At 42.0% G+C, this 27,242-nt stretch overlaps 1 protein-coding gene across 1 annotated transcript in view; it reads left to right on the top strand.

Annotated features, from left to right (window-relative positions):
• The window catches only part of ELOVL5 (ELOVL fatty acid elongase 5), a 121,905-nt gene that overhangs the window by 85,061 nt on the left and 9,602 nt on the right, over window positions 1–27,242 (top strand). Inside the window, 2 exon segments of the mRNA XM_073626672.1 lie at window positions 6,856–6,933; window positions 18,920–19,091. Of these exon segments, the coding sequence (XP_073482773.1) occupies window positions 6,856–6,933; window positions 18,920–19,091 (250 nt within the window).

The raw sequence follows: 27,242 nt of genomic DNA, 5'->3' as shown, positions 1-27,242 counted from the left end.
AGCCCGCAAACAGTTTGCTGAAGACAAGCAGACTAAGGACATGGATTACTGGAACCATGTCCTGTGGTCTGAAGAGACCAAGATAAACTTATTTAGTTCAGATAGTGTCAAGCGTGTGTGGTGGCAACCATGTGAAAAGTACAAAGACAAGTATGTCTTGCCTACAGTCAAGCATGGTGGTGGGAGTGTCATGGTCTGGGGCTGCATGAGTGCTGCTGGCACTGGGGAGCTACATTTCATTGAGGGAACCATGAATGCCAACATGTACTGTGACATACTGAAGCAGAGGATAATCCCCTCCATTCAGAGACTGGGCTGCAGGGCAGTATTCCAACATGATAACGACCCCAAACACACCTCCAAGACGACCACTGCCTTCCTAAATAAGCTAAGGGTAAAGGTGATGGACTGGCCAAGCATGTTTCCAGACCTAAACCCTATTGAGCATCTGTGGGGCATCTTCAAACTGAAAGTGGAGGAGCGCAAGGTCTCTAACATCCACCAGCTCCGTGGTGTCATCTTGGAGGAGTGGAAGTGGACTCCACTGGCAACCTGTGAAGCTCGGGTGAACTCCATGCCCAAGAGGGTTAAGGCAGTGCTGGAAAACAATGGTGGCCACACAAAATATTGACACTTTGTGCCCAATTTGGACATTTTCACTTAGGGGTGTACTTACTTTTGTTGCCAGTGGTTTAGACATAAAGGCTGTGTGTTGAGTTATTTTGAGGGGACAGCAAATTTACACTGTTATACAAGCTGTACACTCATTACTTTACTTTGTAACAAAGTGTCATTTCTTCCGTGTTTTCACATGAAAATATAGAAAATATTTACAAAAATTTGAGGGGTGTATTCACTTTTGTGAGATACTGTATGCCCCATTGCTGGTGTCTGTAGGAGGAATAGTGTCCCATCATTGGAGTCAGTGGTAGGAAAAATGTCCCATTGTTGGTGTCAGTAAGAGAAATGGTGTCTCATCATTGGCGTCAGTGGAAGGAAAAATTAATTGTTGGTGCAAGTAAGAGGAATAGTTCCCCACTGTTGGTGTCAGTTGAGGGAATGGTGCCCCCATGTTGGTGTCACTGGGAGGAATAGTGATCCGAGGGCTGGATAAAGGCAAGCAAAGGGCTACATTTGGAGACCACTGCTTTAGGGGATAAGGAACAATTTTTGTCCTTGTTGAAGCAATCTGGACCATTATTTATGAGGGTTTTCTACCTTTCTTTGAAATAGAGTTCTGATGATTTGGGTTTTCAGTTTATTTCGATAAGTCTTTTAGTTATACTTGTGTGTTTTCAGCAGTACCACATATAGAATAGGTAAGATAAGTGCAGCTTATACAAACTTTACATTTGGTTCCAAGAATAGTTGGACAGTGTATTTAGTTGCAGTCATATGAAATAGAACAGACTAGAGCAGAGGTGTTTAGCTTGTGATATGTCAGTTATCTGTAATGGCAGTTTTTCTATTTGATATTTTGTGGGGTCATGCTGACACTTATGCCCTTTTTATTAAAATGAATATCTCCTATTTATAGCACTGCTAGACTGGCTGCAAGGCAGCATCTCCGAATAAGAGCATTTTTATATGGTGGGGCCGTCTCCCCAGATCCTCTGGTGTCCACATAGACTGTCTGAAGTGACTCTTGCAGATAGCAGAGGAATGACAGAGAAGACAGAAATCACACTAGGTACTTTGGATTGAGGCTAGTGCACGGTATAGATTAATGTGCATTGTTCGTGCTTCATTTCAGAGGTTTACAACCACTTTAAATAGTAATGGACCCTTTAATGCTTTGTACCACATGTAGTGGCAGTGACCCTGATTTAATAAAGGATTTGCATATATTTACACTGTAAAGGGAATTTTCTCCTCCCAAGAGAAATTTGACTTTGTGAATATGGTGAAAATTCAGTTTGCATAGAATACCATAACATACATTATTGCTTGCACATGATTAGATGATTGATGTAATCAGAGCTTCATCTCATTCATTAAGTCAAAATTCATTTTGTAAAGTGAAAATTCTCTACTCCTTTATTAAATCTGGGTCAGTATAGGGAAACTGCCTGCACTGACATTTGTACAAAACTGTAAAGTGGTCATAAAGCCTAAACATGTTTTTTTTTTTACTTTATTGCATTCCTTCCATTAAGGTAAAAATGTTGAGGCATCAGTATCCCCCCTCCCCTTTCTTTCACTTATCTGAGCACTTATTCGTTCAAGCACTGTGTCCGTATGCAGCAGATCCCTCCCCTCACTTCCTGGTCTCACTAGCTTTATGGAGGTTCCCACTGCTGTCAATCAAAGCCTCTGACAAAGGAGTGGGGAGCAGGGCTAAGTCATGCTGTCTGTGTCAATAGACGCAAACATGGAGGCTCAGGAGCGAGCCTACATGAGTGCCCCTGTAGAAAGTGGCTTTCTATGGGGGCACTTGGAAGGAGGGGAGGTGCCAGGAGCATTGGTGACGGACCCGAGAAGAATAGGTTCAGGTTCATTTTCTGCAACTCCATTGCACAGAGCAGGTAACTACAGTGCCTTGAAAAAATATTCATACCCCTTGAAATTTTCCACATTTTGACATGTTACAACCAAAAACAAAAATTAATTTTATTGGGATTTTATGTGATAAACAACACAAAGTGGCACATAATTGTGAAGTGGAAGGAAAAAGATAAATGGTTTTCAAAATCCTTTACAAATAAATATCTGAAAAGTGTGGTGTGCATTTGTATTCAGCCCCCTTTACTCTGATACCCCTAACTAAAATCTAGTAGAACCAATTGCCTTCAGAAGTCACCTAATTGGTAAATAGATTCCACATGTGTGTAATTTAATCTCAGTATAAATACAGCTGTTCTGTGAAGCCCTCAGAAGTTTGTTAGAGAACCTTAGTGAACAAATAGCATCATGAAGGCCAAGGAACACACCAGACAGGTCAGGGATAAAGTTGTGGAGAAGTTTAAAGCAGGGTTAGGTTATAAAAAATATATCCCAAGCTTTGAACATCTCACAAAGCACTGTTCAATCCATCATCTACAAATGAGAAGTGTATGACACAACTGCAAACCTACTAAGACATGGCTGTCCACCTAAACTGACAGGCCAGGCAAGGAGAACATTAATCAGAGAAGAAGCCAAGAGGCCCATGGTAACTGTGGAGGAGCTGCAGAGATCTACAGTTCAGGTGGGAGAATCTGTCCACAGGACAACTATTAGTCAAGCACTCCACAAATCTGGCCTTTATGGAAGAGTGGCAAGAAGAAAGCCATTGTTGAAAGACCATAAGAAGTCCTGTTTGCAGTTTGCAAGAAGCCAAAGCAAACAGGAGGAAGGTGCTCTGGTCAGATGAGACCAAAATTTAACTTTTTGGCCTAAAAGCGAAACTATGTGTGGTGGAAAACAACCACTGCACATCACCCTGAACACACCATCCCCACCGTGGAACATGGCGGTGGCAGCAACATGTTGTTTGGATGCTTTTATTCAACAGGGAAGCTGGTCAGAGTTGATGGGAAGATGGATTGAGCCAAATACAGGGCAATCTTAGAAGATGGGTTTACTTCCTCTTTGTTTCCCTGCAAAGGTAAAGCATAATGGGCTACTATGCATCGCATAGTAGCCCATTATGTGTAACTTACCTGACACAGGAGCCTGCGATGTCATTGCTGTCCCCTCTGGTATGGCGCGTCCATCTTCTTCCGGGTATCATGGCTCCGGCGCTGTGATTGGCCAGAGCCACGATGACGTCACTCCCGCACACTCCCGCATATTGCCGTTAGCAGCGGCGCGCTCAGTGCGCCAGAGCGCCACTGTTCACGGCGCATCGCCATAGACAACGGCGCCTTTCTTTTTGCAAATATCTTTTAAACCGTGTAGGTTTAGGAGATATTTCTTGGACCTACAGGTAAGCCTTAATCTAGGCTTACCAGTAGGTCAAAGTGGTCTGTAAGTGTTTACAACCACTTTAAGACTGGGGTGGAGGTTCACCTTCCAGCAGGGCAACTACCCTAGACATACAGCCAGAGCTACAATGGAATGGTTTAGATCAAAGCATATTCATGTGTTAGAATGGCCCAGTCACAGTCCAGACTTAAATACAATTGAGAATCTGTGACAAGACTTGAAAATTGCTGTTCACAGATGCTCTCCATCCAATCTGACAGAGCTTGAGCTATTTTGCAAAGAAGAATGGTCAAAAATGTCACTTTCTAGATGCCACACTTTTCAGATATTTATTTGTTAAAAAATTCAAAACCATTTATCATTTTCCTTCCAATTCACAATTATGTGACACTTATGTGTTGGTCTATCACATAAAATCCCAATAAAATACATTTTCGTTTTTGCTTGTAACATGACAAAATGTGGAAAACTTCAAGGGGTATGAATACTTTTTCAAGGCAGTGTATATACCTTTTTGTTATTAAACAAAAAACTAAGCCTTTTACAAACTCTTTAACCGCTTGCCGACCAGCCGCCGCAGTTATATTGTGGCGGCTTGGCTCGGCTGCACAAATTGCCGTAGGTATATGCTGTCTCGTACACAGCGATCTGTGGGTGCGCACGCCGCCTGGCCAGTGGGGGGTGCCAATCAGCGGGTCGGGTGGACTCGATGTCCACCAGCTGCCCGCGATCGTTCCCCACAGTAACAAGGCAGGGATCTGCCATAGTAAACAAGGCAGATCTCTGTTCTGACAGGGGATCACACAGAGATCCTGTCTTTCTGTTATACAGGAAGACGGATCTGTGTGTTGTCCCAGGCAGCCCATCCCCCCAAACAGTTAGGGTCGGTTCACACAGCGCGACTGCCTCAGGCGACCCAGGACACGACTCAGCGGCGACTTGCAAAATGACTTCTGTATAGAAGTCAATGCAAGTCACCCCCAAAGTTGTACAGGAACCTTTTACTAAGTCGGAGCGACGCAAGTAGAACGGTTCCATTGTACAGAACGGGACGCTACTTGTCAGGCAGCTAGGTCATCTGTCAAGTTGTCCCAGTGTGAACCGAGGCTTAGAAACACACTGAAAGGGAACAGAGTTAACCCCTTGATTGCCCCTGATGTTAACCCCTTCCCTGCCAGTGCCATTAGTACAATGTCAGTGCATATTTTTTAGCACTGATCACTGTAATAATGTTGCTGGTTCCCAAAAAAGTGTCAAAAATGTTAGTTAGGTGTCCGATCTTTCTTTTGTGGTTTGAGATTAGCACACTATGGGGTTGATTTACTAAAGGCAAATCCACTTTGCACTACAAGTGCACTTGGCAGTGCAGTCGCTTTAGATCTGAGAGGAAGATCTGAAATGAGGGGAAGCTCTGCTGATGTTATCATCCAATCATGTACAAGCAAAAATGCTGTTATTTTCCTTGCATGTCCCCCTCAGATCTACAGCGACTGCACTTCCAAGAGCACTTGCAATGAACTTGTAGTGCAAAGTGGATTTGCCTTTAGTAAATAAACCCCTAAAGTGGGATTTGGTAAAACTGGTGCACACAGAATTTGGCTCAGCTCTGCATAGCAACCAATCAGCTTCCAGGTTTTATTGTAAAAGCTTAATTGAGGAAGCTGAGGTTAGAAGCTGATTGGTCACCATGCAGAGCTGCACCAGATTCGGAATGCATTAGTTTTAGTAAATCTCCCCTTTGAATTTGTAATTAAAGAAAATGCATCCAAAAGATGTAATACTAATAGCTTCCAGCATCAACATTAAAGTTGTACTTGAGATCGGAATCCAAACTGACAGGGCCAGTACACTTAGTTTTTAATACTGGAATTGCTTTTATGATGACTAAGCAAGTCTCTTGCAATGATGTGGTAAGGTTTGGGATTTGGATGTGATTGGTATTCTCCTCATTATCAAGAGAACATTCATACTTTGCAGGTCAGTTAAGGATTTTATTAGCAAAGCTGACCCTACAAGTGTAAAGAAAACAGGTGAAGTTGACCTTACACTAATGTAGTACTTTAGCCTACTTGGCACAACAGCTAGCTGACCTCTTAATCTCATTGTGCCGAGTTAGCAGAAGCACCCAGCCATTAAGTGTGGTATAGCAGTTTGTCGGTGGAAGTAAATTTGTGTGCAGAAGAAGGCTGGCAGTATAACTTTTCATATGCTGAAAGAAAAGTAAATGTTGCATGGCTTAGTACAGGGGGTCTTATGCGGGACCTAATAGTTAAAAACTAAGGTCTGCTATTTAGCACTTATATGTAGTAAGGATGTCAGGGCACGGCCTAGCTTATCTATTCAGGCTTTGTGGTATTGCAGAAATCCACCTCACTCACCATTTTTTAGGTTTTCTTGCTTGCAAGTGGTGCGGGAACAAACGCTGGAGGTTCCTTTTCTGATGTAAAAAAATGTATTACTAAGATGTTTCTAACAGCCACCAATCAAATCCAAACCAGGCTTGTAAATTTTTATTTAATTTTTTAACATACTAGCCACCATAATGTACATATTGCATAATTCCAGGGCATATGCCATTACATACATCTCTGTTGCACATATATAGACATTATTGTATTAGGCCACATGCATATTGTGAAATCGTGGCTGCTTTTGAAACTTCCTTGTAACAGTCAATTATACAATATGTGTTGCCTATAAAGTTGCTAGCAATCACATACTCATTTCCATAATTCAGTATAGTGAAGTTGATATTAATTGGTTGCTGGGACTGATACTGCTTTAATATACCTTTCTTATATTAGATACATACTATTATCTTCTATCGATGCAATAAATGGGACACTTTCTGAATCTTTATGTAGAAGATATACAGTGTTGCCTAAGGGCACTATATACAGTATATGTATGTCTGTATTCTTCTAATTAAAATGTGCTTATCTTTTGTAGCTTGTAACGGGAGTATGGCAAGGAGGATACAACTTCTTCTGTCAAGACACTCGGAGTGGAGGAGAAGCAGACATGAAGGTAGGATCAGGTTTATAATTTTTTAGAAGACTAAAAGGAAGCCGAGCTGATTAAGTATATTAAAATGAGGAGCAGTTAAAATCACTAAAAGCAATCCATTAAAACCCAATTCAAGGAAAAAATGAAATTGAAATGCATTGTGCATCAATTACCGTGCACCTCAGTCTTGATTCCAAAGCACCTTTTCCTAAAGAATTCCAGGCCAAACCTAACTAGTCTTAAAAATTCTCCCCTCCTTCTCCTGACATCTATGCTGACTACCATGTGTAAGGCTTCATGTACACTGGCCTACATTTACCACGGCCCCAGGAAAACGCATAGCGCAGTAAAATCGCGGCATGGCGATTCTTCCGTGCTCAGAAGAGGGAGGTTGAAGCTCACCTAAACGCAGTAGCTCCTAAACTTTGCTAAAATCATATGTGTACATTAAAACATAGGCTTTTATGGAGTTGAGTTTAATAGCTTTGGAAAAAAAATGACAAAAGCCTCTAAACTCAAGTTTAGGAGCTGCCAGTGTAGGCTAGTGTACATGAAGCCTAAGAAAGATGTACTTTAAGCCATCCTGCAGTGTAATGGCTCAAATTCATAGTTTCCTGTATGAGCAAAGCTATTGTCCTTCCCTGATAACCAGACATTTTCCCTAGCGGGTTATTTTGTTTGCTACTGGTCCCCTCACTGCCCCTGTGAGTTCTCCTGCCTATGGAGCCTATGAGAGAAGGCCTGGCCACAGAAGTGTCACCTCCACCAATAAGAGGAGTCGAATCATACAGGCAGTGATGTGAATACCCAAAGAAGGAGCCCCAGAAGTAAACCGAGGAAGAAAGAAAGATCTTCATAGGTCATCGTATGATGGTGGCTTCAGTTACATAAAATGGGTATTTGGAGAGGTTTTTTTTTTTCTCTCCATACTTGTGGTTAGTTAGAAGGATGCAGGAGGGGGTGGTTAAAATCCTGGAGGTGGGCTTTAGCAACTGTATCCCATTTCACAGAACAGTTCATTTGGAGCCACTTACCTGACATACATGTGCGGTTTGCATGCATGCTCACTTGTTCTACTAGGTTTCACTCAGGTTTATTATAGATACCGATGCAGGAGATTTTAGAAAAGTCACAATTTCCAGTTAGCATATGTTGGATGATTAATTACTTTAAAGAGGAACTGCAGTCTGCTCACATAATTTGTAATAAGAACATCTTTGCCATTCTGAAGCTTCCCTCCAACCACTTTACATATTATCTTATATATACTTTGATTCTGTACTTGCCAAATATGCTGCAGAAATCTCCCTCCACTGAGTCTGGCTGCAGCTATGTTAAATGTGGGCAGCTGAAGCTGCTGCTTGTTTACTTCCTGGATTTACACAGAAAACACAGAGGTACACTGCTCTGTAGCTCTCATTGGCCCTCTTATGACTCCCCCCCCCCCCCCCCCCTTCCTGGCAAACTCACGAGAGTGAGAGAGAGAGCTGTGCATCATGTCCTAAGCCTAGGCTTTTTATCAGACAAGGAACAGGAAGTGGGCTGTATAAGGTATTTACTGGCAGAAGAAAAATGTTTTACTATCCACAGTTAAAACAGCAAGGGCAGAAGATTTAATAGATGGAAAGATAAAAAATGATTGAAGTTCCGCTTTAACTAATGACAACACTTTATTCAAATAAGTTTCTAATATTCATTTACTGTAGAAACATAGTAACAATAAACACAGTCAGTACAAGGGATATAGCTTACAGTCAGTAGGATATCTCTTCTGTTAGGTAAAATCCTCTTCTGTCTATCCCTTCGTCACCCCCTCCCTATGAATGGAGGGGGCAGACCTATCAATCGGCTGCCTATCTTTCATTCTTGGATCCTGTTTCTTTTATAGAAGCTGTAGTGTGGCTTCTATGATTGGAGCAGCTGGCAGAAAAGGGGAGAATTGGGGGGGGGGGGGGTGAGCTGTCCCTGACTGTTAGGAGCCTCGGCTTTCCCTAGGGAGCCATGGGGCATGGGAAAGGTTACGGCCAGCTAAAAACGTTTCAGTGGGGACCCATAATTTAGTAGATACACTCTGGTACCAGTCCAATATCCATTAAAGGGCAACTGCTTCGTAGTATTTACGAAGATTGGGTACACCCAGGCCTCCCATCTGTTTAGGGCGCTGCACTAGCTACTAGCTGTTGAGGGTCGAGAAGAAAGACCTGGGTAGTGAAATGGGCACTATTTGCAAGTAAAAAAGAATACGGTATAACGCATTCATTTTCAAAACACTGACTCAGCCCATCCAAGAGAAGGTTGTACGGTCCCAACCGGCTTGGTCAGTTTTAATAGTTGAGAGCAGCGGGGCATAATGGCAAGTATATAGTTGGTTGCAGTGGGCTGGGAGGTGAACCCCTAAGTATTTTAGGGCTGTGCGTCACCAGGTGACTTTAGAGTGTCTTGATCACTTGCGTGATGGGTATGACAACCTGTTGGTCAGCAATATCATCTTTATCCCTGGCTGCTTGAATAAAGCAGGATTCATGCAGGGTTTTGTCTGCCAAACGCACGAGTATCACAGGCCCAGTTTAGGGAGCGCATGATGCATGCAGATCTGGAGGGGTTTATTGGCAAAAAGCCCATTAGACAGCTTCCAATACGTCTGAAAGAAATCTCCTTTTTTTTTATTTGCCAATAGCTGGCCACAAGAATTGGTTGACAAACTCATGGCTTAGGACAGTAAGCAAACATTTTTTGCAGAAAACTGGCAGTAAGAAATATAAGGACTGAAAATCTAGGTAAAAGTATCAGTAAGAAAGACACTGGAACCACCCAGCTACTAACCTGCTTTAGAGCAGCTATAGCATAGAGGGATTAGACTGCCAGCTGCCCAAGAACCCATTTATTAAAGGGTTACTAAACCCTTGAGAAACCTAAAGGGTTAATTACCACAAAAGACCCATAGAAGTATTAGCCAGAGAAAAGTAGATTCAGAGCTCATGTGTTAAAGGGAAATAGCTGGAAATATTGTAATAGGCCTCTGGGAATAGTGCCACTGATAGGTGGGAGTAACCTGTCTCCACTTCATCAGTAAACCAATGCATGTAAGGGAAATCATCTCACAGAATACATCTGATAGGCTCATGAGGAGGACAAAAATGTACTGGATCAGCCTCAAAATGTATGGGAATGAGGTGCTATAGGGTAGGAGCGAGACAAGAGTCTACCCAAATGTATGCTGCCATGGAGTCATGCAGGAAGACAGGCAGTCCCCAGGTTACAAACAAAATAAGGTTCTGTAGGTTTGTTTTTAAAGAGGTCCAGGCTCCTTCAGAAAAATTAAGTCAGCAGCTACAAATACTGCAAGCACTCAAAATGGGGCAGGGGAAAGGAGGAGGGGGTCAAAACCAGGTACGCGCTCCGCCCTCCCCCGTGAAAGGTGCCAAATGTGGGAGGAGACAGATAAGCAGAGCTTCCCCTTTGGATGGAGCTCCACTTTAAAGGGGGGTTCCGGTCGCAATTTTTTTTTTTTTTTTTTTTTTTTTTAAGTCAGCAGCTACAAACACTGTAGCTGCTGACTTTTAATAAGGACACTTACCAGTGAGCCCGCGATGTCGCCCCCCCCCCAGGCCAATCCGTCCATTGGATCGGCCGCCGGCGCCTCCATCCCAACTAAGGGAAACAGGCAGTGGAGCCCTGCGGCATCACTGCCCGTTTCCTACTGCGCATGCGCAAGTCTCGCGGCGCTTTGTGAATGGCCCCGTTGTTTCCTGGGACATACACAGTTCCCAGAAGGCAACAGGGCCACTCGCCGAAGAGGAGGAAGCGCCGCGGAATAGGAAGAGGCAGATTAGGAAGACCGCCTAGCAACAAGGGTTTCAGTTAAGTTCCTTTTTTTTCAATTTTTTTTTTTTTTTTTTTTTTTTTTAATGCAATTTTTTATTTTAGGGTGGCCCTCCACTTTAAGTTGAATTTGTTTGTAAGTTGGAACAGATACATTTTTTTAGTGTAACTCCAGCCATAAAAATCATTCTTATGTTTTTTGGATAGCATTGTGAAGGGTTATCACCCCTGTAACATTTGTTTTGCTGTCTGTGTCCCTGTTCAGAAGATTTCACCTCACTTTCTGTCCCAATGACAATTGGATTTTGAAAATTTTGGGTTGTCGTGGAAACAAGGTTTGGTGATAAAGCATCAGTGGAGACACCTTTTTCCCATGATAACTCTTATGCCGCGTACACACGCTCTGAATTTTGGCCCGCAAAAGGCCGACCAGAGTTTTTTGTCAGAAAATGCGACCATGTGTATGCTCCTTCGGTCTTTTGCTGGCAGAATTCCAGCCAGCAAAAGATCGAGAGCATGCTCTCAATTTTTCGGTCGGGAAAAGTTCCTATCCGAAAATGCGATCATCTGTGGCAGTCCCGACGCAAAATCCCTACACATGCTCTGAAACAATTTGACGCATGCTTGGAAGCATTAAACTTCATTTTCTCAGCTCATCGTATTATTGTTCGTCACCGCATTCTTGACGGTCATAATTTCAGCGAACTTTTGCGTGACCGTGTGTATGCAAGGCAAACTTGAGCGCAATCCCGTCGGAAAAGCCATTATATCTTTTTCCGACGAGAAGTCCGATCATGTGTACATGGCATAACAAGAGTGAATTTCCCTTCCTAGGGGTAGATTTCCTCTCACTTCCTGTTTCCCTCCATTTGTAAGTAGGAGTCCTTTGTAATTAGGGGACTGCCTGTATATAATTACTGACCGCATATTACGGTAAAAGGCAAATTGAGCCAACTGAATTCAATTAATCATCTGTCAGCATGCAGCTTCCTTCAGGACAGATAAAGCAGAAACCCTGCCAAAAGCAAATTACCTTGTTGTTTAGCAACTGCCATTCCTTTAATCATCAGATAATATTGCAAGAAAAATATATGCAGTGAACAAGAAAGAAACGGCAAAAGTAGGAGATGAAATTGATAGATCTGTTAAAACAAAGCATAAGTAAAACCAGCTTTGATGTTTTGCATCCACCTTGCCGTGTTAATCTGTATTTTTGCAATAAAACATTTTGTATCCTCACCTAACAACTGCTCAAGGCTCCTTCCTTCTGCATGTTTCAGCTCAGGCAGAGACATGCTATTCACTGCTTAGGTTGAGAATAATGAAATGAAATCTATTAAAGCAGACCTAATCTCATAACTCCCTGAAGCTGCAGGTATCAGGTCTATGAGGTTCATGTGTCTGCTGTCACAATTCCAGGCAGTAAGTGTCGTTGCGTAGGTTGGTTCGGCAAAGAGCCAGGTGAGTATAAGAAAAGATTTTCTGCCAGATTGCATGTTGGCACAATGGGCAATAAAAAGCCGGGGGCTATAAAGACGTTGGCTTTATATGAAAAACGACTTTACTGGCAAAATACTTTTGGTTTTGAGTTCCAATAAAGTAGTCGAATCTTAACAAAGCATGCCTTCTCCACCTGATATCTTTAGAAAGATTGACCTGGGGGAAATGGGCTGCACCTCCATCAGCACCTTACTTGCATAGTCTCAACATTTTGCTTGATGAGTTCCAGGCATATGTTCTTACTATTTTACTTTATGTCACCTTTAAAGCCTTTATTAACACAACATGTCTTTTTCTTTATCCTACATCATGGGACGCAGGGCAGCTTCAATAACCCTTGCAAACACTTACAATTGATTGGACAATAGCAAAACAAGACAGGAAGTCTCCGTCCAGGCAAAACCCCTCCCCCATAAAGGCTGAAGGGCTTCAATTTTCTTGTAGCGTTTGAAAGTGATGATCAACTTTACCAGATTCTCAACGGTTCCATCAGGTTTCAGGAAACCGGTTCTATCTGGATCCAATCCTTCAGCTGTCATCGCTGATAAGAATGGTATTCAGACCCCACACCGGACAGAGTACCAGGCTAGCTAGTTGCCCTCCTCGCCTCTTGCCCCCAACCTCCTTCCCCCACCCTTCGCTTGGGCAGTTTAATTAGGGAAAATGACCCGGTTAGAGTTGTTTACTTTATAGTTGGGAACAGCTGTACTGTAGCAGTTTATACTGTGGGTTCTGATGTGTTTACTTTGTGTTCACTGTATATGAAGTAAAATTTTGTCCGATGACTGATCTGTCATCTTTCTGGTTGTTAGTATGCTGGTTTTGACAGCCAATTACGAATTTTCATCAGACAAAAACCTAGATGTGCAGGCTCCAAAATTTGTGTCTGATGTGACCACAACGTCTTATTTTCATTAGTACAGTTTTCTGCCCCAATAAAATCTGAAGAGCAAGACTAGGCATGCTCAGAAATGAAAGAACACATAGAAAACAATTCAACACATTACTTTACTTCTGGCGTTGAATTCTGTCGTCCGAACTTTTTCTGATGGTGAGTCCCCCTCTTTACTTTCAATTTGAGACTAGCATCCAACAAAAAACTGACAAAATTTGTCCAATAATCTGACCGTGTGTACAAGGCTTTAGGCCCCATACACAATATTAGATTTTCTGAAGATTTCTGTCTTCAGATTTACCAAAACCATGTACTGCAAGGGCCTGCCTGATTGCATACAAATTGAAACTCTAATGGTGCATACACACGATCGGAAATGCCGCCAGCAAAACTCTGATGAGAGCTTTTTGTCGGAAAATGCGACCGTATGTATGCTTGATCGGTCTTTTGCTGGTGGAATTCCAGCCAGCAAAAGATTGGGAGCATGTTCTCTATTTTTCGGTCGGGAAAAGTTCCTATCTGAAAATGCGTTTGTATGCAATTCGGACACGCAAAAAATCACGCATGCTCGGAAACAATTCCACGCATGCTCGGAAGCATTGAACTTCATTTTCTCGGCTCGTCGTAGTGTTGTACGTCACTGTGTTCTGGACGGTCAAAAGTTCAGAGAGTGTGACCGTGTGTATGCAGGCCAAGCTTGAGCGGAATTCCGTCGGAAAAACCATCCAAGATTTTTCTGAGGGAAATTCCAATCGTGTGTACGGGGCATTGAGGTTTGATCTCATATTATATGGTTTTGGTAAATCTGAAGACAAAAATCTGCAGAAAATCTAATAGTGTGTATGGGGTCTAAGGCTGCCTCACTCTATTGCTGGGCTCCTACGGCCAGCAGGTCTTTCCTCCCAGGGAGATTGTTGTCGTTCACCACAAGATCCTCAATTGTTTCCTATACATCCTCAGCTTAGGATGATTGGTATGCGGACCTGACAAGGTGTTTATTCCGCCACTTCTTCCTCGAGACATTTCTTTCGTTGCTCTCAGGCCTCAACTACTAGGCCAAAACCACAGTCCCAGGTCCATAAGAAGTCCTGGACCCCCAAGCCAACAGTGATTTAGGACATCCCTGTTCTAAAGGACTAATAAAGTTGCTCTGTACAATAAAAAACTGGACTTGGCTTTCCTGTAAAATCCGTTTCTTGGAGCACATCACAGGACACAGAGATTCCCCCCCCCCTCGTATTGTCATGTATGTGTAGCGCTGGTAGATTTGCAATCTACCATATGTTAGGTAAATTTAGTAACTTGTTCGTTAGGAAGGTTAAGTTTGTCTCTGTTCCAGCTTGGCTGACGTTGTGTGTGTTTCCATACTGACCGGTGGGTGTCGCTGTTATCACTAGTCAGTGTTGGAAGGGCAACGTGTCGAAGTGTATGGATGCTCTTCTGTCCCGGAGACAACTCGGTGGAGGTGGTCCTCCGAGTTGCATTCTGGGTGAGGGTATTTATGGGACAGACGCCATATTGTGGGGTTCGTTTTACAGCCACCTGCTGGCCCTCCTGGCCGACAGGTATGCGTTAGAGAGCAATCTTGTGGTCCTCCGTTCCGGAGGCCCACATCGCTGCGACGCAGGGGTGGGCCCAGAAGCTTGTCTGGGGCCTACCACAGCAGCCGAGGAATGGTCCTGAGCTGTCTATCCCGAGTGAAGAAGCTGGACAACCGAGAAGATCCCAGGGGAGGACGCGTCATGGAAGGATCACACGGCGTGCTGGTCTGGAGAGGGGCCTGGTGACTCGGTTGGAGGACGTATCCTAAAGTAACTTTACAGCATAGTGTTGCCGGGTTTGGCTTAAAGGTTCAAGCACTGTGACTGACATTCACCACAAAACCCATACATCCTGTGGCAGAGGATTGTACGGGTTTATCCCAAACAAGTCTGTGGCAGAGACTTTTGTTCATGCTACGTACTGGCTGCTAGGCAAGTGAGAGAGGCCTATCCAGGCGAGCAAAGAGTGTGCCCCACGAGGGGAGCGCATTCTATTGTAATATCCAAATTCTACCAGGACATTTGTCAAGAATCCTACAAGAAGATATTTGAGTTTCTTCTGCAGTTTCCTTTCTGCCTCTTTCCTGCTACTTCCTTATTAAATTGTTTAATAAAGCATTGAAAACGTACTCAAGTGTTGGTGCGTGTATCGTCCAGAGGTAAACTCAACGGAACCCTAGACCCGGTGCTGGTGAAACAGGGAAGGAGAGTGAAGGTAACAAGCCCGCTTAAACCAGCAGCTCCACCGAGAGTTAGTGCTACATATGGTTTGCTACAAAACTGAAGCCATTCCCACAGGGGAGGGGTTATGCCTGAGAAAGGACTTCCTGTCTTTTTTTAGCCAGTGTCCAATCACCTGTAGGTGGCTTATAAGCCTATTCATAAGTTTTAATGAAACTGCTCAGTGTCCCTGATGTACTCCAAGAAATGGATTTTTCAGGTAAGCCAAAAATCACGGGAAAGAAAGGCTTATAAAAGCAAATGCACATAAATGCGTGTGTGGTACAAGCCTTTAAGTGATCTTTATGCCGCTTTTTTTCTGCCAAAGGTTCTGGCATTTTTTCTAACGCCTAGTGTGCATGAACTCTCAGTGGTCCTTAATGCTCCAATCTGCTCTCCAGCTAATATCTGTGTATTGGAAAGGTGCTCAAAGATTTTCAAATGGTGACAAGTGATTCCTTTCACACATTAGGTTATCCAGAAACTGTTAATCTACTGAATATTTGCTTGAAGATTTATCCAGACTCCTGTTGATGACGAGTGACTGACAGGATTTCATAAAGCATTTTTTTCCACTTTGGATAGAGTAGGGAAGGGTTTAAGCTGTAATCCATTATTTTTTAAAATATCTATCAAACAGAGAAATCAGTATGTCAAGCACCACATGCTGAATAATTACGTTAAGGCCTCATGCACACTGGACGTATTTGGATGTTTTTACAGCAGCTGTTTTTGGCTTCAGACATTTTTTCTACAGTCAATAAACTCCCTATTATATTATCCTATGTGTTCATGCACACATAGGCTGTTATCAGCAGTTTTTGGCTGGGGCGTTTTTTGGCTTTAAAACAAACCCCAAAACTAGTGGGTTCTGAGAGTTTTTCAGCTGTAAAAACGCTCTAACGTCAAAAAACACTGATAAACACTCAAAAATGTGTATCGCCAGCGTTTTTTTGACCCACTGCAAAAAAAAAAATTCTAAAGAAAAAAAAAACACAGAAAAACGCTAAAAAAAAGCTAATAAACGCTAAAAATCGATATTGCAAAAACGTTGAAAAACTCACTGCAAAGCTACTGGCGTTTTTATAATGTTATTTAAACGTCCAGTGTGCATGAGGCCTAAAAAGTCTACAAAGAAAGGACACTAAAGCCTTATACACACGATTGGACTTTTTACAAACTTTCCCGTGGATTTCTGTACAAAGGGCGTTGGCCGTGAACTTGTTACGCATACACACGGCAGGACTTTTTAGGCAACAAACACGAACGTAATGAGGTTTCAACGTACTGACGACACTTCAATTCTCCGGCGCCACCCTTTGGTCAACTTCTGTATTGTTGTCTGATCTTTTACATTGGTTCTGAGCATGCGTGTTTGTACTTTGTACTAAAGTCCAATGGTTTTGTGTACACATGATCAGACTTGTCAACGTCGGATTTTTGTTGCCACCAAATTTGTCTGTTCGCACAGCCAACATTTGGCCGATGAAAAACGAAAAAGTTTGTCCGATGGAGCATACACACGGTCGGATGTTGCCTTAAAACAGCTAATTTGCATTTGGGGAGATTTACTAAAACTGGTGCACACAGAATCTGGTACATCTGTGCATAGTAACCAGTCTTTATTGGCAGAGCTTAATTGATCAAGCTGAAGTTATAAGCTGATTAATTACTATAAAAAGAGCTGCTGGAAGGTATAAAGTGCAGACACCTACAGGCAAATACCTGTTGCAGCTTACATCAGACCAGAATAGCAGGCAATTGTGAATGGGTAATGCTTGCTCATTGAGAGTGTCCTGGCATTCGGGTGGTGTAGAGAAGACAGTGAAGCTGCTGCAAGTATCTGCCTCTATGTGCCTTCATGTTATACTTTCTCTCAGCTTTATTTTCTTTATAGTGACAGAGTTTCTTTCAAGTGTAAGTATAACTAAAGGTAAAATAGTTTTTTTTACTTTTGGATTGAGTGGAGAGGGATTAGAACCCCTGTAGGTTTTTATTACTGTCTGTGCCCCCAGAGCAGTAATATAAGGGAAATCTTCCAATTGTGACACTAGTTCTGGTGACCAGGGGGCCTCAAGGGATTCCCTTCATTTACAGGGATTTCCTCTCACTTCCTGTTTGGCTATGAGACAGGAAGTGAAGGGAAATCCCCCCCAATGGGACACAGATGGCAAAAAAAAAACTTAAAGGGGTTTTAACCCTCCCTCCCTTACTCTATTCAAAATGAAAACAAGGTTTGCATTGAGTTTTACTTTGGTAAATGCTTACTAATTCTGAAGTTCCTCTATCATTTACAAGCTAAGGTTTAAAGTACCCTTGATTTTAGGGCCTTAGTTGAGCAATGCTTTGTAAGCCATCACAAACCTGGGTAGTTTAAACTGAGCATATGATGAAAAATGCATGCATGAAAACCACATGTCAAAATGACAGGTTTAACCTGGATCCACCCTCTACTGTGTACAGATATGTACAGGCCCATGAGATCCTATGTAGTAATTGTGGTTATATATGTGTGAATTTGATTCTACATTTGTGGTTCAAAATAGGTGGTTGAGCTGTGTTTTTACTACCCCCTTAAGCTGCAGAGACAGCCAAATGGGTTGCACACATGCCATGGTCACGATGCTTTGTTTCACGTCGCAGCAAAAATGATACCCCCCCATCACATTCAACAAGCTGTACAGCCACCAAATGCAACCCATTCAAGTGAATAGTGCCATGCCCCAGCCTCGAGCCAAATGCTAGGCTGGCACTTGTGACACAATATTCCCATTTAAAAAGGCCTTCAGCTATCAAAAAAAGAATAGGTAGTATCGCCTGTCCACCACGCCTGCATGGCTCTGTGAAAAACGATCCACCTAAAATCACTCTTCAAACAGCAATGTAGGTAAAAATAAGCCCTAAAGCTGTATTGTCAATCTCAGAATGAAAAAATAAAGCGGAACTTAATTTTTCATCTTTCCATCTATTTAATCTTCTGCCCTTGTTTGAACTTTGGTTAGTAAAACATTTTTTTTCTGCCAGTAAATACCTTATACAGCCCACTTCCTGTTTTTTTTGTTTTGTAAAAGCCTAGGCTTATGACATCATGCACAGCTCTCTTTCTCGATCTCGTGAGAGTTTGCAAGGAAAGGATGGGGGATGAGTCATAAGAGGGCCAATAAGAGCTGCAGAGCTGGAGGTGTGCCTCTGTGTAAATCCAGGAAGTGAACAGGCAGCAGCTTCAGCTGCCCACAGTTAAAATGGTTGCAGCCAGACTCAGTGGAGGGAGATTTCTGCAGCATATTTGGCAAGTACAGAATCACAGTATATATAAAATAATATGCAAAGTGGTTGGAGGGAAGCTTCAGAATGGCAAAGATGTTTTTATTACAAATGATGTGAGCAGACTGCAGTTCCTCTTTAAGCACTCTTAAAGCACTTTTTTTTTGCTCTTGCTCTCTGTAGGTTTCATGTATTTTTTGCTGTTGTCACATTCTACTGGTATTTAATTATTATATAAACACCAATACACTTGTTTGTTTCACAGATAATCCGAGTCCTGTGGTGGTACTACTTCTCCAAACTCATTGAATTTATGGATACTTTTTTCTTTATCCTCCGCAAAAATAACCACCAAATTACCGTCCTGCATGTTTACCATCACGCCTCTATGCTGAGCATTTGGTGGTTTGTCATGAACTGGGTACCTTGCGGACACTGTAAGTACCTTGAGATTAGTGTTGCAGTACTGAACACTACTTGGGTTTTGTCTTCCAACTATTTGTCACAATTATTTGTTATTATTGATATGTTATTGATTATTTCTCATAATTGACATGTACTAAAAGCTTTGTGGTATCAATTTATGTACACCCAGTGTTGGCCCATGGTGATTGTGGTACTTTCCCCACAAAATATGACAGTACAAGATCAGTGCTGTGCTATATAAAAATGTTTTCAACCTAAATGTGCTTGTTTTCTGGTAAGAAACTTGGTTAGGTATTTTTGTTTTTATAACTAAGTGAGAAAAGGAAGCAAAATTGACAGGAGGTGGCAGTAAAGGCTAAGTAGCCACAGGTTTGTCGTAGTTTTCTTTGCTTCAGTTTTCAGCTTCAGGCATTGTCATTGAGATGGCAAAAACTATCTTCTAAAATATCAGTGAGCACAAGCCCTTGGTGTATGTCTTTTTTATGACTAAAGAGTTTAAAGTGGTTGTAAACCCTTACATATACCCAGTGAAGTGACTGGCCTCAGGTGATACACAGAGATTAAACAAATCCTCCTACATAAGTGTACCTAGTGTTTATCCGCAGTCTTCTCTTCTCTACAACCATTTAAAGTGCTGAATTGTAATGCTTAACTGAAAGTTCATTAAAAAAAGGGAGCTGACACTTACACTCTGCAGAGCTCAGTAAGCAAAGGCCTGACAGCTGATTGGAGGGAAGGGACACACCCCCTTCACACAAGAACAGAGCTGAGGCTGTCAATCTGATGGATGTCCCTCCCCTGTCACCTTTTTTTTCTTGGTGTCAGAAAAAGTTGTCAGAAGTGATTCATGTTGATAGTGGAGGAAGGAAGCAGCAGACAAGTGCACATTATAGAAAAAGATGCTTTGTTCATATTTCATGTCTGAGGTTTACAACCATTTTAACCAAGCTTTGTCCCAGCCCAACCCCCTCTCCCATGGCATCTGAGATGGATCTCCTGCCTCTGAAATATTGAAACTGCTTTTTTGGACGGCAGTGGCTGATGTTAGTCACATCTTGAAATAATGATTAAACAATAAAGTAATTGCCTTGCTTTTTCCATTAACTTCTGCATATCTGTTATTGGGTGATTGATAAAAGCTTCTTGCTGTAAAGTAAGCTGCACGGACAATAGTTTTAATAAAATTATATGTTGTCTGTGTCAGTAAAAAGTGTTGGCAGAACATTACAAAATCAATATACAGTCATGGCCGAAATTGTTGGCACCCCAGAAATTTTTCCAGAAAATCAAGTATTTCTGACAGAAAAGTATTGCAGTAACACATTTTGCTATACCCATGTTTATTCCCTTTGTGTGTATTGGAACAAAACAAAAAAAGGGAGGAAAAAAAGCAAATTGGACATAATGTCACACAAAACTCAAAAAATGGGCTGGTCAAAATTCTTGGCACCCTTAACTTAATATTTGGTTGCACACCCTTTGGAAAAAATAATTGAAATCAGTCGCTTCCTATAACCATCAATAAGCTTCTTACACCTCTCCCCCGGAATTTTGGACCACTCGTCCTTTGCAAACTGCTCCAGGTCTCTCTTATTGGCGCCTTTTCCCAACAGCAATTTTAAGATCTCTCCACAGGTGTTCAATGGGATTTAGATCTGGACTCATTGCTGGCCACTTTAGAACTCTCCAGCGCTTTGTTGCCATCCATTTCTGGGTGCTTTTTGACGTATGTTTGGGGTCATTGTCCTGCTGGAAGACCCAAGATCTCGGACGCAAACCCAGCTTTCTGACACTGGGCTCTACAATGCGACCCAAAATCCTTTGGTAATCCTCAGATTTCATGATGCCTTGCACACATTCAGGGGACCCAGTGCCACAGGCAGCAAAACAACCCCAAAACATCATTGAACCTCCACCATATTTCATTGTAGGTACTGTGTTCTTTTCTTTGTAGGCCTCATTCAGTTTTCGGTAAACAGTAGAATGATGTGCTTTACCAAAAAGCTCTATCTTGGTCTCATCTGTCCACAAGATGTTTTCCCAGAAGGATTTTGAGTTACTCAAGTACATTTTGGCAAACTGTAGTCTTGCTTTTTTATGTCTCTGTGTCAGCAGTGGGGTTCTCCTGGGTCTCTTGCCATAGCGTTTCATTTCATTTAAATGTCGACGGATAGTTTGCGCTGACACTAAGCTTCCTGAGCCTGCAGGACAGCTTGAATTTCTTTAGAACTTGTTTGGGGCTGCTTATCCACCATCTGGACTATCCTGCGTTGCAACCTTTCATGAATTTCTCTCTTCCGTCCACACCCAGAGAGATTAGCTACAGTGCCATGGGTAAAGGCAAATCTAGATCTCTGGAGATGGACTTGTAACTTTGAGATTGTTGATATTTTTCCACAATTTTGGTTCTCAAGTCCTCAGACAGTTCTCTTCTCCTCTTTCTGTTGTCCATGCTTAGTGTGGCACACACAGACACACAATGCAAAGACTAATGCAGCGTACACACGAGCAGACTTTTCAGCATCAAAGGTCCGACGGACTTTCGACGGAGTTACGACGGACTTTTGAACGACCGGACTTGCCCCCACACGAACGGACTAAAGTACGCTCAAAAGTCCGTTTGTTTGAACGTGATGACTAGAATAATCAAGTTCATAGCCAGTAGCCAATAGCTGCCCTTGCGTCCTTTTTTGTCTGTCAGACTAGCATACAGACGAACAGATTTTTCGACCGGACTCGAGTCTGTCGGAAAGATTTGAAACATGTTCCAAATCTAAAGTCCATCTGATTTTCGACAGAAAAGGTCTGCTGCAGGTCCGGTCGAAAAGTCCACTCGTGTGTTCATGGCATAAGGGAACTTCTCTCCTTTTTATCTGCTTTCAGGTGTGATTTTTATATTGCCCACACCTGTTACTTGCCCCAGGTGAGTTTAAAGGAGCATCACATGCTTGAAACAACCTTATTTATCCACAATTTTGAAAGGGTGCCAAGAATTTTGACCAGCCCATTTCTGGAATTTTGTGTGACATCATATCCAATTAGCTTTTTTTCCTCCCTTTTTTTTGTTTTGTTCCAATACACACAAAGGGAATAAACATGTGTTACTGCAATACTTTTCTGTGAGAAATATTTGATTTTCTGGAAAAATTTCTGGGGTGCCAACAATTTCGGCCATGCCTGTATACAGTAACACATCTTATAGATAGGCCTTCTTATATGGCCTTATAAAGACTGTAAAATGAAAGTGTATGTATAGCCAAAGCTTTTTATATTTAGACCCCTTTCACACTAAGGCGTTTTGCAGGCGCTTTTGGGCTAAAAATAGCGCCTGTAAAGCGCCTGAAAAACACCTCCCCTGAAATCCCAGTGTGAAGGCTCAGAGTGCTTTCACACTGGGGCGATGCGCTGGCAGGACGTTAAAAAAACTCCTGCAAGCAGCATCTTTGGAGCAGTGTAAACACCACTCCTCCACCGCTCCTGCCCATTGAAATGAATAGGAGGCGCCGCCGAACCACCGGCAAATTGCCGCTGCAGCGGCTTTTTGTATTTCATATTAACCCTTTTTCGACCGTTAGCAGGGGTTAAACGCGCCCCGTTAGCGGACGAAAACCTCCGCAAAAGCAACGGTAAAGCTCCGCTAAAAATAGCAGCGTTTTACCGTCAACGCCCGCCCGCTCCAGTGTGAAAGCAGCCTTATTTATTTTCTCCTTTTGGATAGCATGGGAAAGAATTAGAATGTCTGTTAGATTTTGATTGATGGCTGTGTCACTGCTGTGGACCATTCACCCCTCTATTTGTCCTAGGGTCCATTGTTAACAGGACAGGTGGTAGAAAATCGAACATTTTAGAGTTGTTACGCAAACGAGAGGCACGGTGAAATCCTCCAAAGTTGACATGTTCCGGTGACAACTGTTTAGGAGGGAAATTCTCCTAATTTTGTAGAGATTTCCTTTCACTTCCATTTGCATCTCTGGAACAGGAAGTGGAAAAAAATCTCCCCTACTGTACACAGTAGAGAATAAAAATTTGGGGTTTTAACCCTGCCCTGCTCTATCCAAAAATAAAAAAGGTTTGCCTAAACATAAATACACAGTAATGATATGTTACTGAAGCTAACTCTATGCCAACCGACATGTCATTATACCACCTACTGTTCATTAAACGGAAAATCCAGTAGGTTTCCCTCTGTGCATTTCTCTGAGATAAACTGCACATGCTGCACAATAGCATTAAAGCAGAACTAAACTCAGTGATACTTATGATTTGTTCAACGATCCGACATCCACCAGGTCCCACGTCAGCATCTTCTTCCGGTTGCCGGTCTTCAGCCATAATGGCTGGCCGTGCAGGATGACATCACTCTCACACATACACAGGAGTGTAGTCATCCCGGTGCACAGGGGCACTATGCTGGAGTGTTCACTGAACTGCACACGCACAGCTCAGTGTACATTCTACAGAAGACTATGAGTAGGCAGGTAGTTTTATTGTATTGCAGAGAAGACATAGCATGTCTCTTTTGCAACAAAGTGTCTGCCTGCTCGCAGTATTTTAATATTAAAGTATAGCTCCACTTTAAGAGGTTTTATCTGCTGAATAGTATAGTCCAGGGATATGCAATTAGCGGACCTCCAGCTGTTACAGAACTACAAGTCCCACGAGGCATAGCAAGACTCTGACAGCCATAAGCATGACACCCAGAGGCAGAGGCATGATGGGACTTGTAGTTTTGCAACAGCTGGAGGTCCGCTAATTGCATATCCCTGCTATAGTCTATCTTTGTGACCCTCTACTATTTCTCTTTTTTACAGGATTATAAAGCTAATGTGCAATGTTATAGTGTATGCTTTACTTTTACAAAAGTACCTGGTCTTGATTTTCTACACATTTACAAGCAATTTCCCTTATCTTAAAAAGAATCTCTTGTAGGAAGAACATAGTTCTTTGACCACTGGCTAAACTGGAAACACCACCTACATCATGAAGCCATCTCATTTTCTTTTAAAAACATTTCTAAAACCAATCATTCTACATTATCATCTAGCTTCTTACAATACAAGATTAGCTAAAATATGCCTTGATAACCTGATATGATTCTGGTCTTTTCCAGACTTGTTTAGATCACACTAGAAAGCTATAGACATGTAAAGCTGAGCTTTAGACAAATCACTAAATACACAGCTAAAATACAGTGCCTTGAAAAAAATATTCATACCCCTTGAAATTTTCAACCTTTTATCATGTTATGACATTGTGAAGTGGAAGGAAAATGATAAATGGTTTTCAGTTTTTTTTTCCAAATAAATATCTGAAAAGTGTGGCGTGCATTTGTTATTCAGCCCCCTTTACTCTGATACCCCTAAATAACATCTAGTAGAACAAATTGCATTCAGAAGTCACCTAATTAGTAAAAAGAGTCCACCTGTGTGTAATTTAATTTCAGTATAAATACAGCTGTTCTGTGAAGCCCTCAGAGGTTTGTTAGAATACCTTATTGAACAAACAGCATTATGAAGGCCAAGGAAACACCAGACAGGTCAGGGATAAAGTTGTGCACAAGTTTAAAGCAGGGTTAGGTTCTAAAAAAATATCCTAAGCTTTGAACATCTCACAGAGCACTGTTCAATCCATCATCCGAAAATGGAAAGAGAATGGCACAATTGAAAATTATCCAAGACATGGCTGTGCACCTAAACTGACAGGCCGGGCAAGGAGGGCATTAACCAGAGAAGCAGCCAAGAGGCCCATGGTAACTCTGGAGGAGCTGCAGAGATCCACAGCTCAGGTGGGAGAATCTGTCCACAGGACAACTATTAGTTGTGCACTCCACAAATCTGGCCTTTATGGAAGAGTGGCAAGAAGAAAGCCGTTGTTAAAAGAAAACCATAAGAAGTCCTGTTTGCAGTTTGCAATAAGCCATGTGGGGGACACAGCAAACATATGGAAGAAGGTGCTCTGGTCAGATGACACCAAAATGTAACTGAACGCACCATCCCCACCGTGAAACATGGTGGTGACAGCATCATGTTGTGGGGATGCTTTCCTTCAGCAGGGACAGGGGAGCTGGTCAGAGTTTATGCGAAGATAGATGGAGCCAAATACAGGGCAATCTTAGAAATAAAACCTGTTACAGTCTGCAAAAGACTTGAGATTGGGGTGGAGGTTCACTTTCCAGCAGGACAACGACCCTAAACATACAATCAGAGCTACAATGGGATGGTTTAGATCAAAGTATATTTATGTGTTAGAATGGCCCAGTCAAAGTCCAGACCTAAATCCAATTGATAATCTGTGGCAAGACTTGAAAATTGCTGTTGCAAATTGTGGACAATGAAAGATTACTCCTGCGCTTGTGAGGGTGTATTAGGTTTAAAATGGTAGTATTGTGAGCTGTAGAAGAACTGAAAAGGATGGTGTTGCGTGTCCCGCTGCCCAAAAAACTGACCTCGGGGTGGTCAGGGTAGGAATATATGGAGAAAGATGGATGGAGGGCGTGTGATCAATTGCTCCTTTTGATGTGAGCAATTGATCACGCGCCCTCCATCCATCTTTCTCCATATATTGAAAATTGCTGTTCAGATGCTCTCCATCCAATCTGACAGAGCTTGAGCTATTTTGCAAAGCAGAATGGGCAAAAATGTCACTTTCTAGATGTGCAAAGCTGGTAGAGACATCCCTAAAAAGACTTGCAGCTGTAATTGCAGTGAAAGGTGGTCCTACAAAGTATTGACTCAGGGGGCTGAATACAAATGTACTCCACATTTTTCACATATTTATATGCAAAAAATTTTGAAAACCATTTATCATTTTCCTTCCACTTCACAATTATGTGCCACTTTGTGTTGGTCTATCACATAAAATCCCAATAATATACATTTACATTCTTGATTGAAACATGACAAAATGTGGAAAATTTCAAGGAATATGAATACTTTTTCAAAGCACTGTACATGCAAACTGATTTTCCTAGAAAAAGGTTTGTAATATTGCTGAGCCAGGTTTGTGATTTGGCTACCCCTGTCGGACAACATGGACAGGTTGGTGACCTCACTTTTCTCCACTCCCCTACTCAGCTTGTTACATGGTAAAGAGACATCAGCACACTAATGAGGATATCAGTATGCCAGGTTCTTCTGTAATCAAACTAACATGAATATGGATTCAATTGTATTATTACCTAGATTTTATCTTTTAAAAGTCACTGTTGTTAGGATACACGTTTCCTAATGACAGTGTCCCCTAATTTGTAGACACCGAACCATCACACCTATATGAATTTTTGCAACTTTGACACATGTTAGTAAAACTGTACATGTTTTTTGTATCCAGGTGGATTATACCTTGTTTTTTTTTCAGGACAAATTGAGCTTTCTTTTGTTGGTAAATGGTAATGGACATCTCCTGTTTTTTTTATTATTATCATCAAAAGAAAACTGGCCCAAAAATAATAAAAAAATAAAATAAAAAAAGTTATTTAGCTGTATATTTCTTGCTAATACTATACCTTACACCAAGGAACAACCCAAAATGAAGTCTCCTACTCCTGTGGATCACAGTGATACCACATAGTAGTAGGGCTCAAAAACAACAGTGCACATTTTGCTTTTTTAATCCTACCTAAAACACACCGACACTGATACTAAGGTAAATATTGCTTTTTTTTAAAAAAAAATCCTACCCAGTATATACGGATTTTGACCTTTGATCCTAACACTAACCATGTCACTGACCCAGATCAAACCTTAATCTCCTAAACCTTAATATTGTGTCCCTGCAGGGAGCTGCAGTTCCATTTGAGTCCCTTAGAAGAACATCACTCTAATCCAGCCTTCCTCAACCTTTTTACCCCCGAGGAACCCTTGAAATAATTTTCAGGTTCTTGGGGAACCCATGCTAAAAAAAGAATTATGCCTTCAGCTCATGATATATTAACATGATTAATATGAAGAAAGTTTAAGTAGTAAAGTTGGTAAAAAAAAAAAAGATTTCCCCCTGCAAGGCAATGTTATAATGCGCTTGTATGCATCGCATGCTAGCACCGAATGAGAAATTTACTTTAAAATGAAGTGCGCTGTCACCACTGACAGGGCTTCCATCTTCACATGGTCTTCCTTGCAGGTTCGCAGACTCTGGCTGGCTGACATCACTCTTGCGCATGCATT

This window comes from Aquarana catesbeiana, linkage group LG04 (genome assembly GCF_042186555.1).
Source record: "Aquarana catesbeiana isolate 2022-GZ linkage group LG04, ASM4218655v1, whole genome shotgun sequence".
Taxonomy (NCBI): domain Eukaryota; kingdom Metazoa; phylum Chordata; class Amphibia; order Anura; family Ranidae; genus Aquarana; species Aquarana catesbeiana.
The sequence above is the reverse complement of the archived record's forward strand: the minus strand, read 5'-3'. Positions and strand labels throughout refer to the sequence as shown.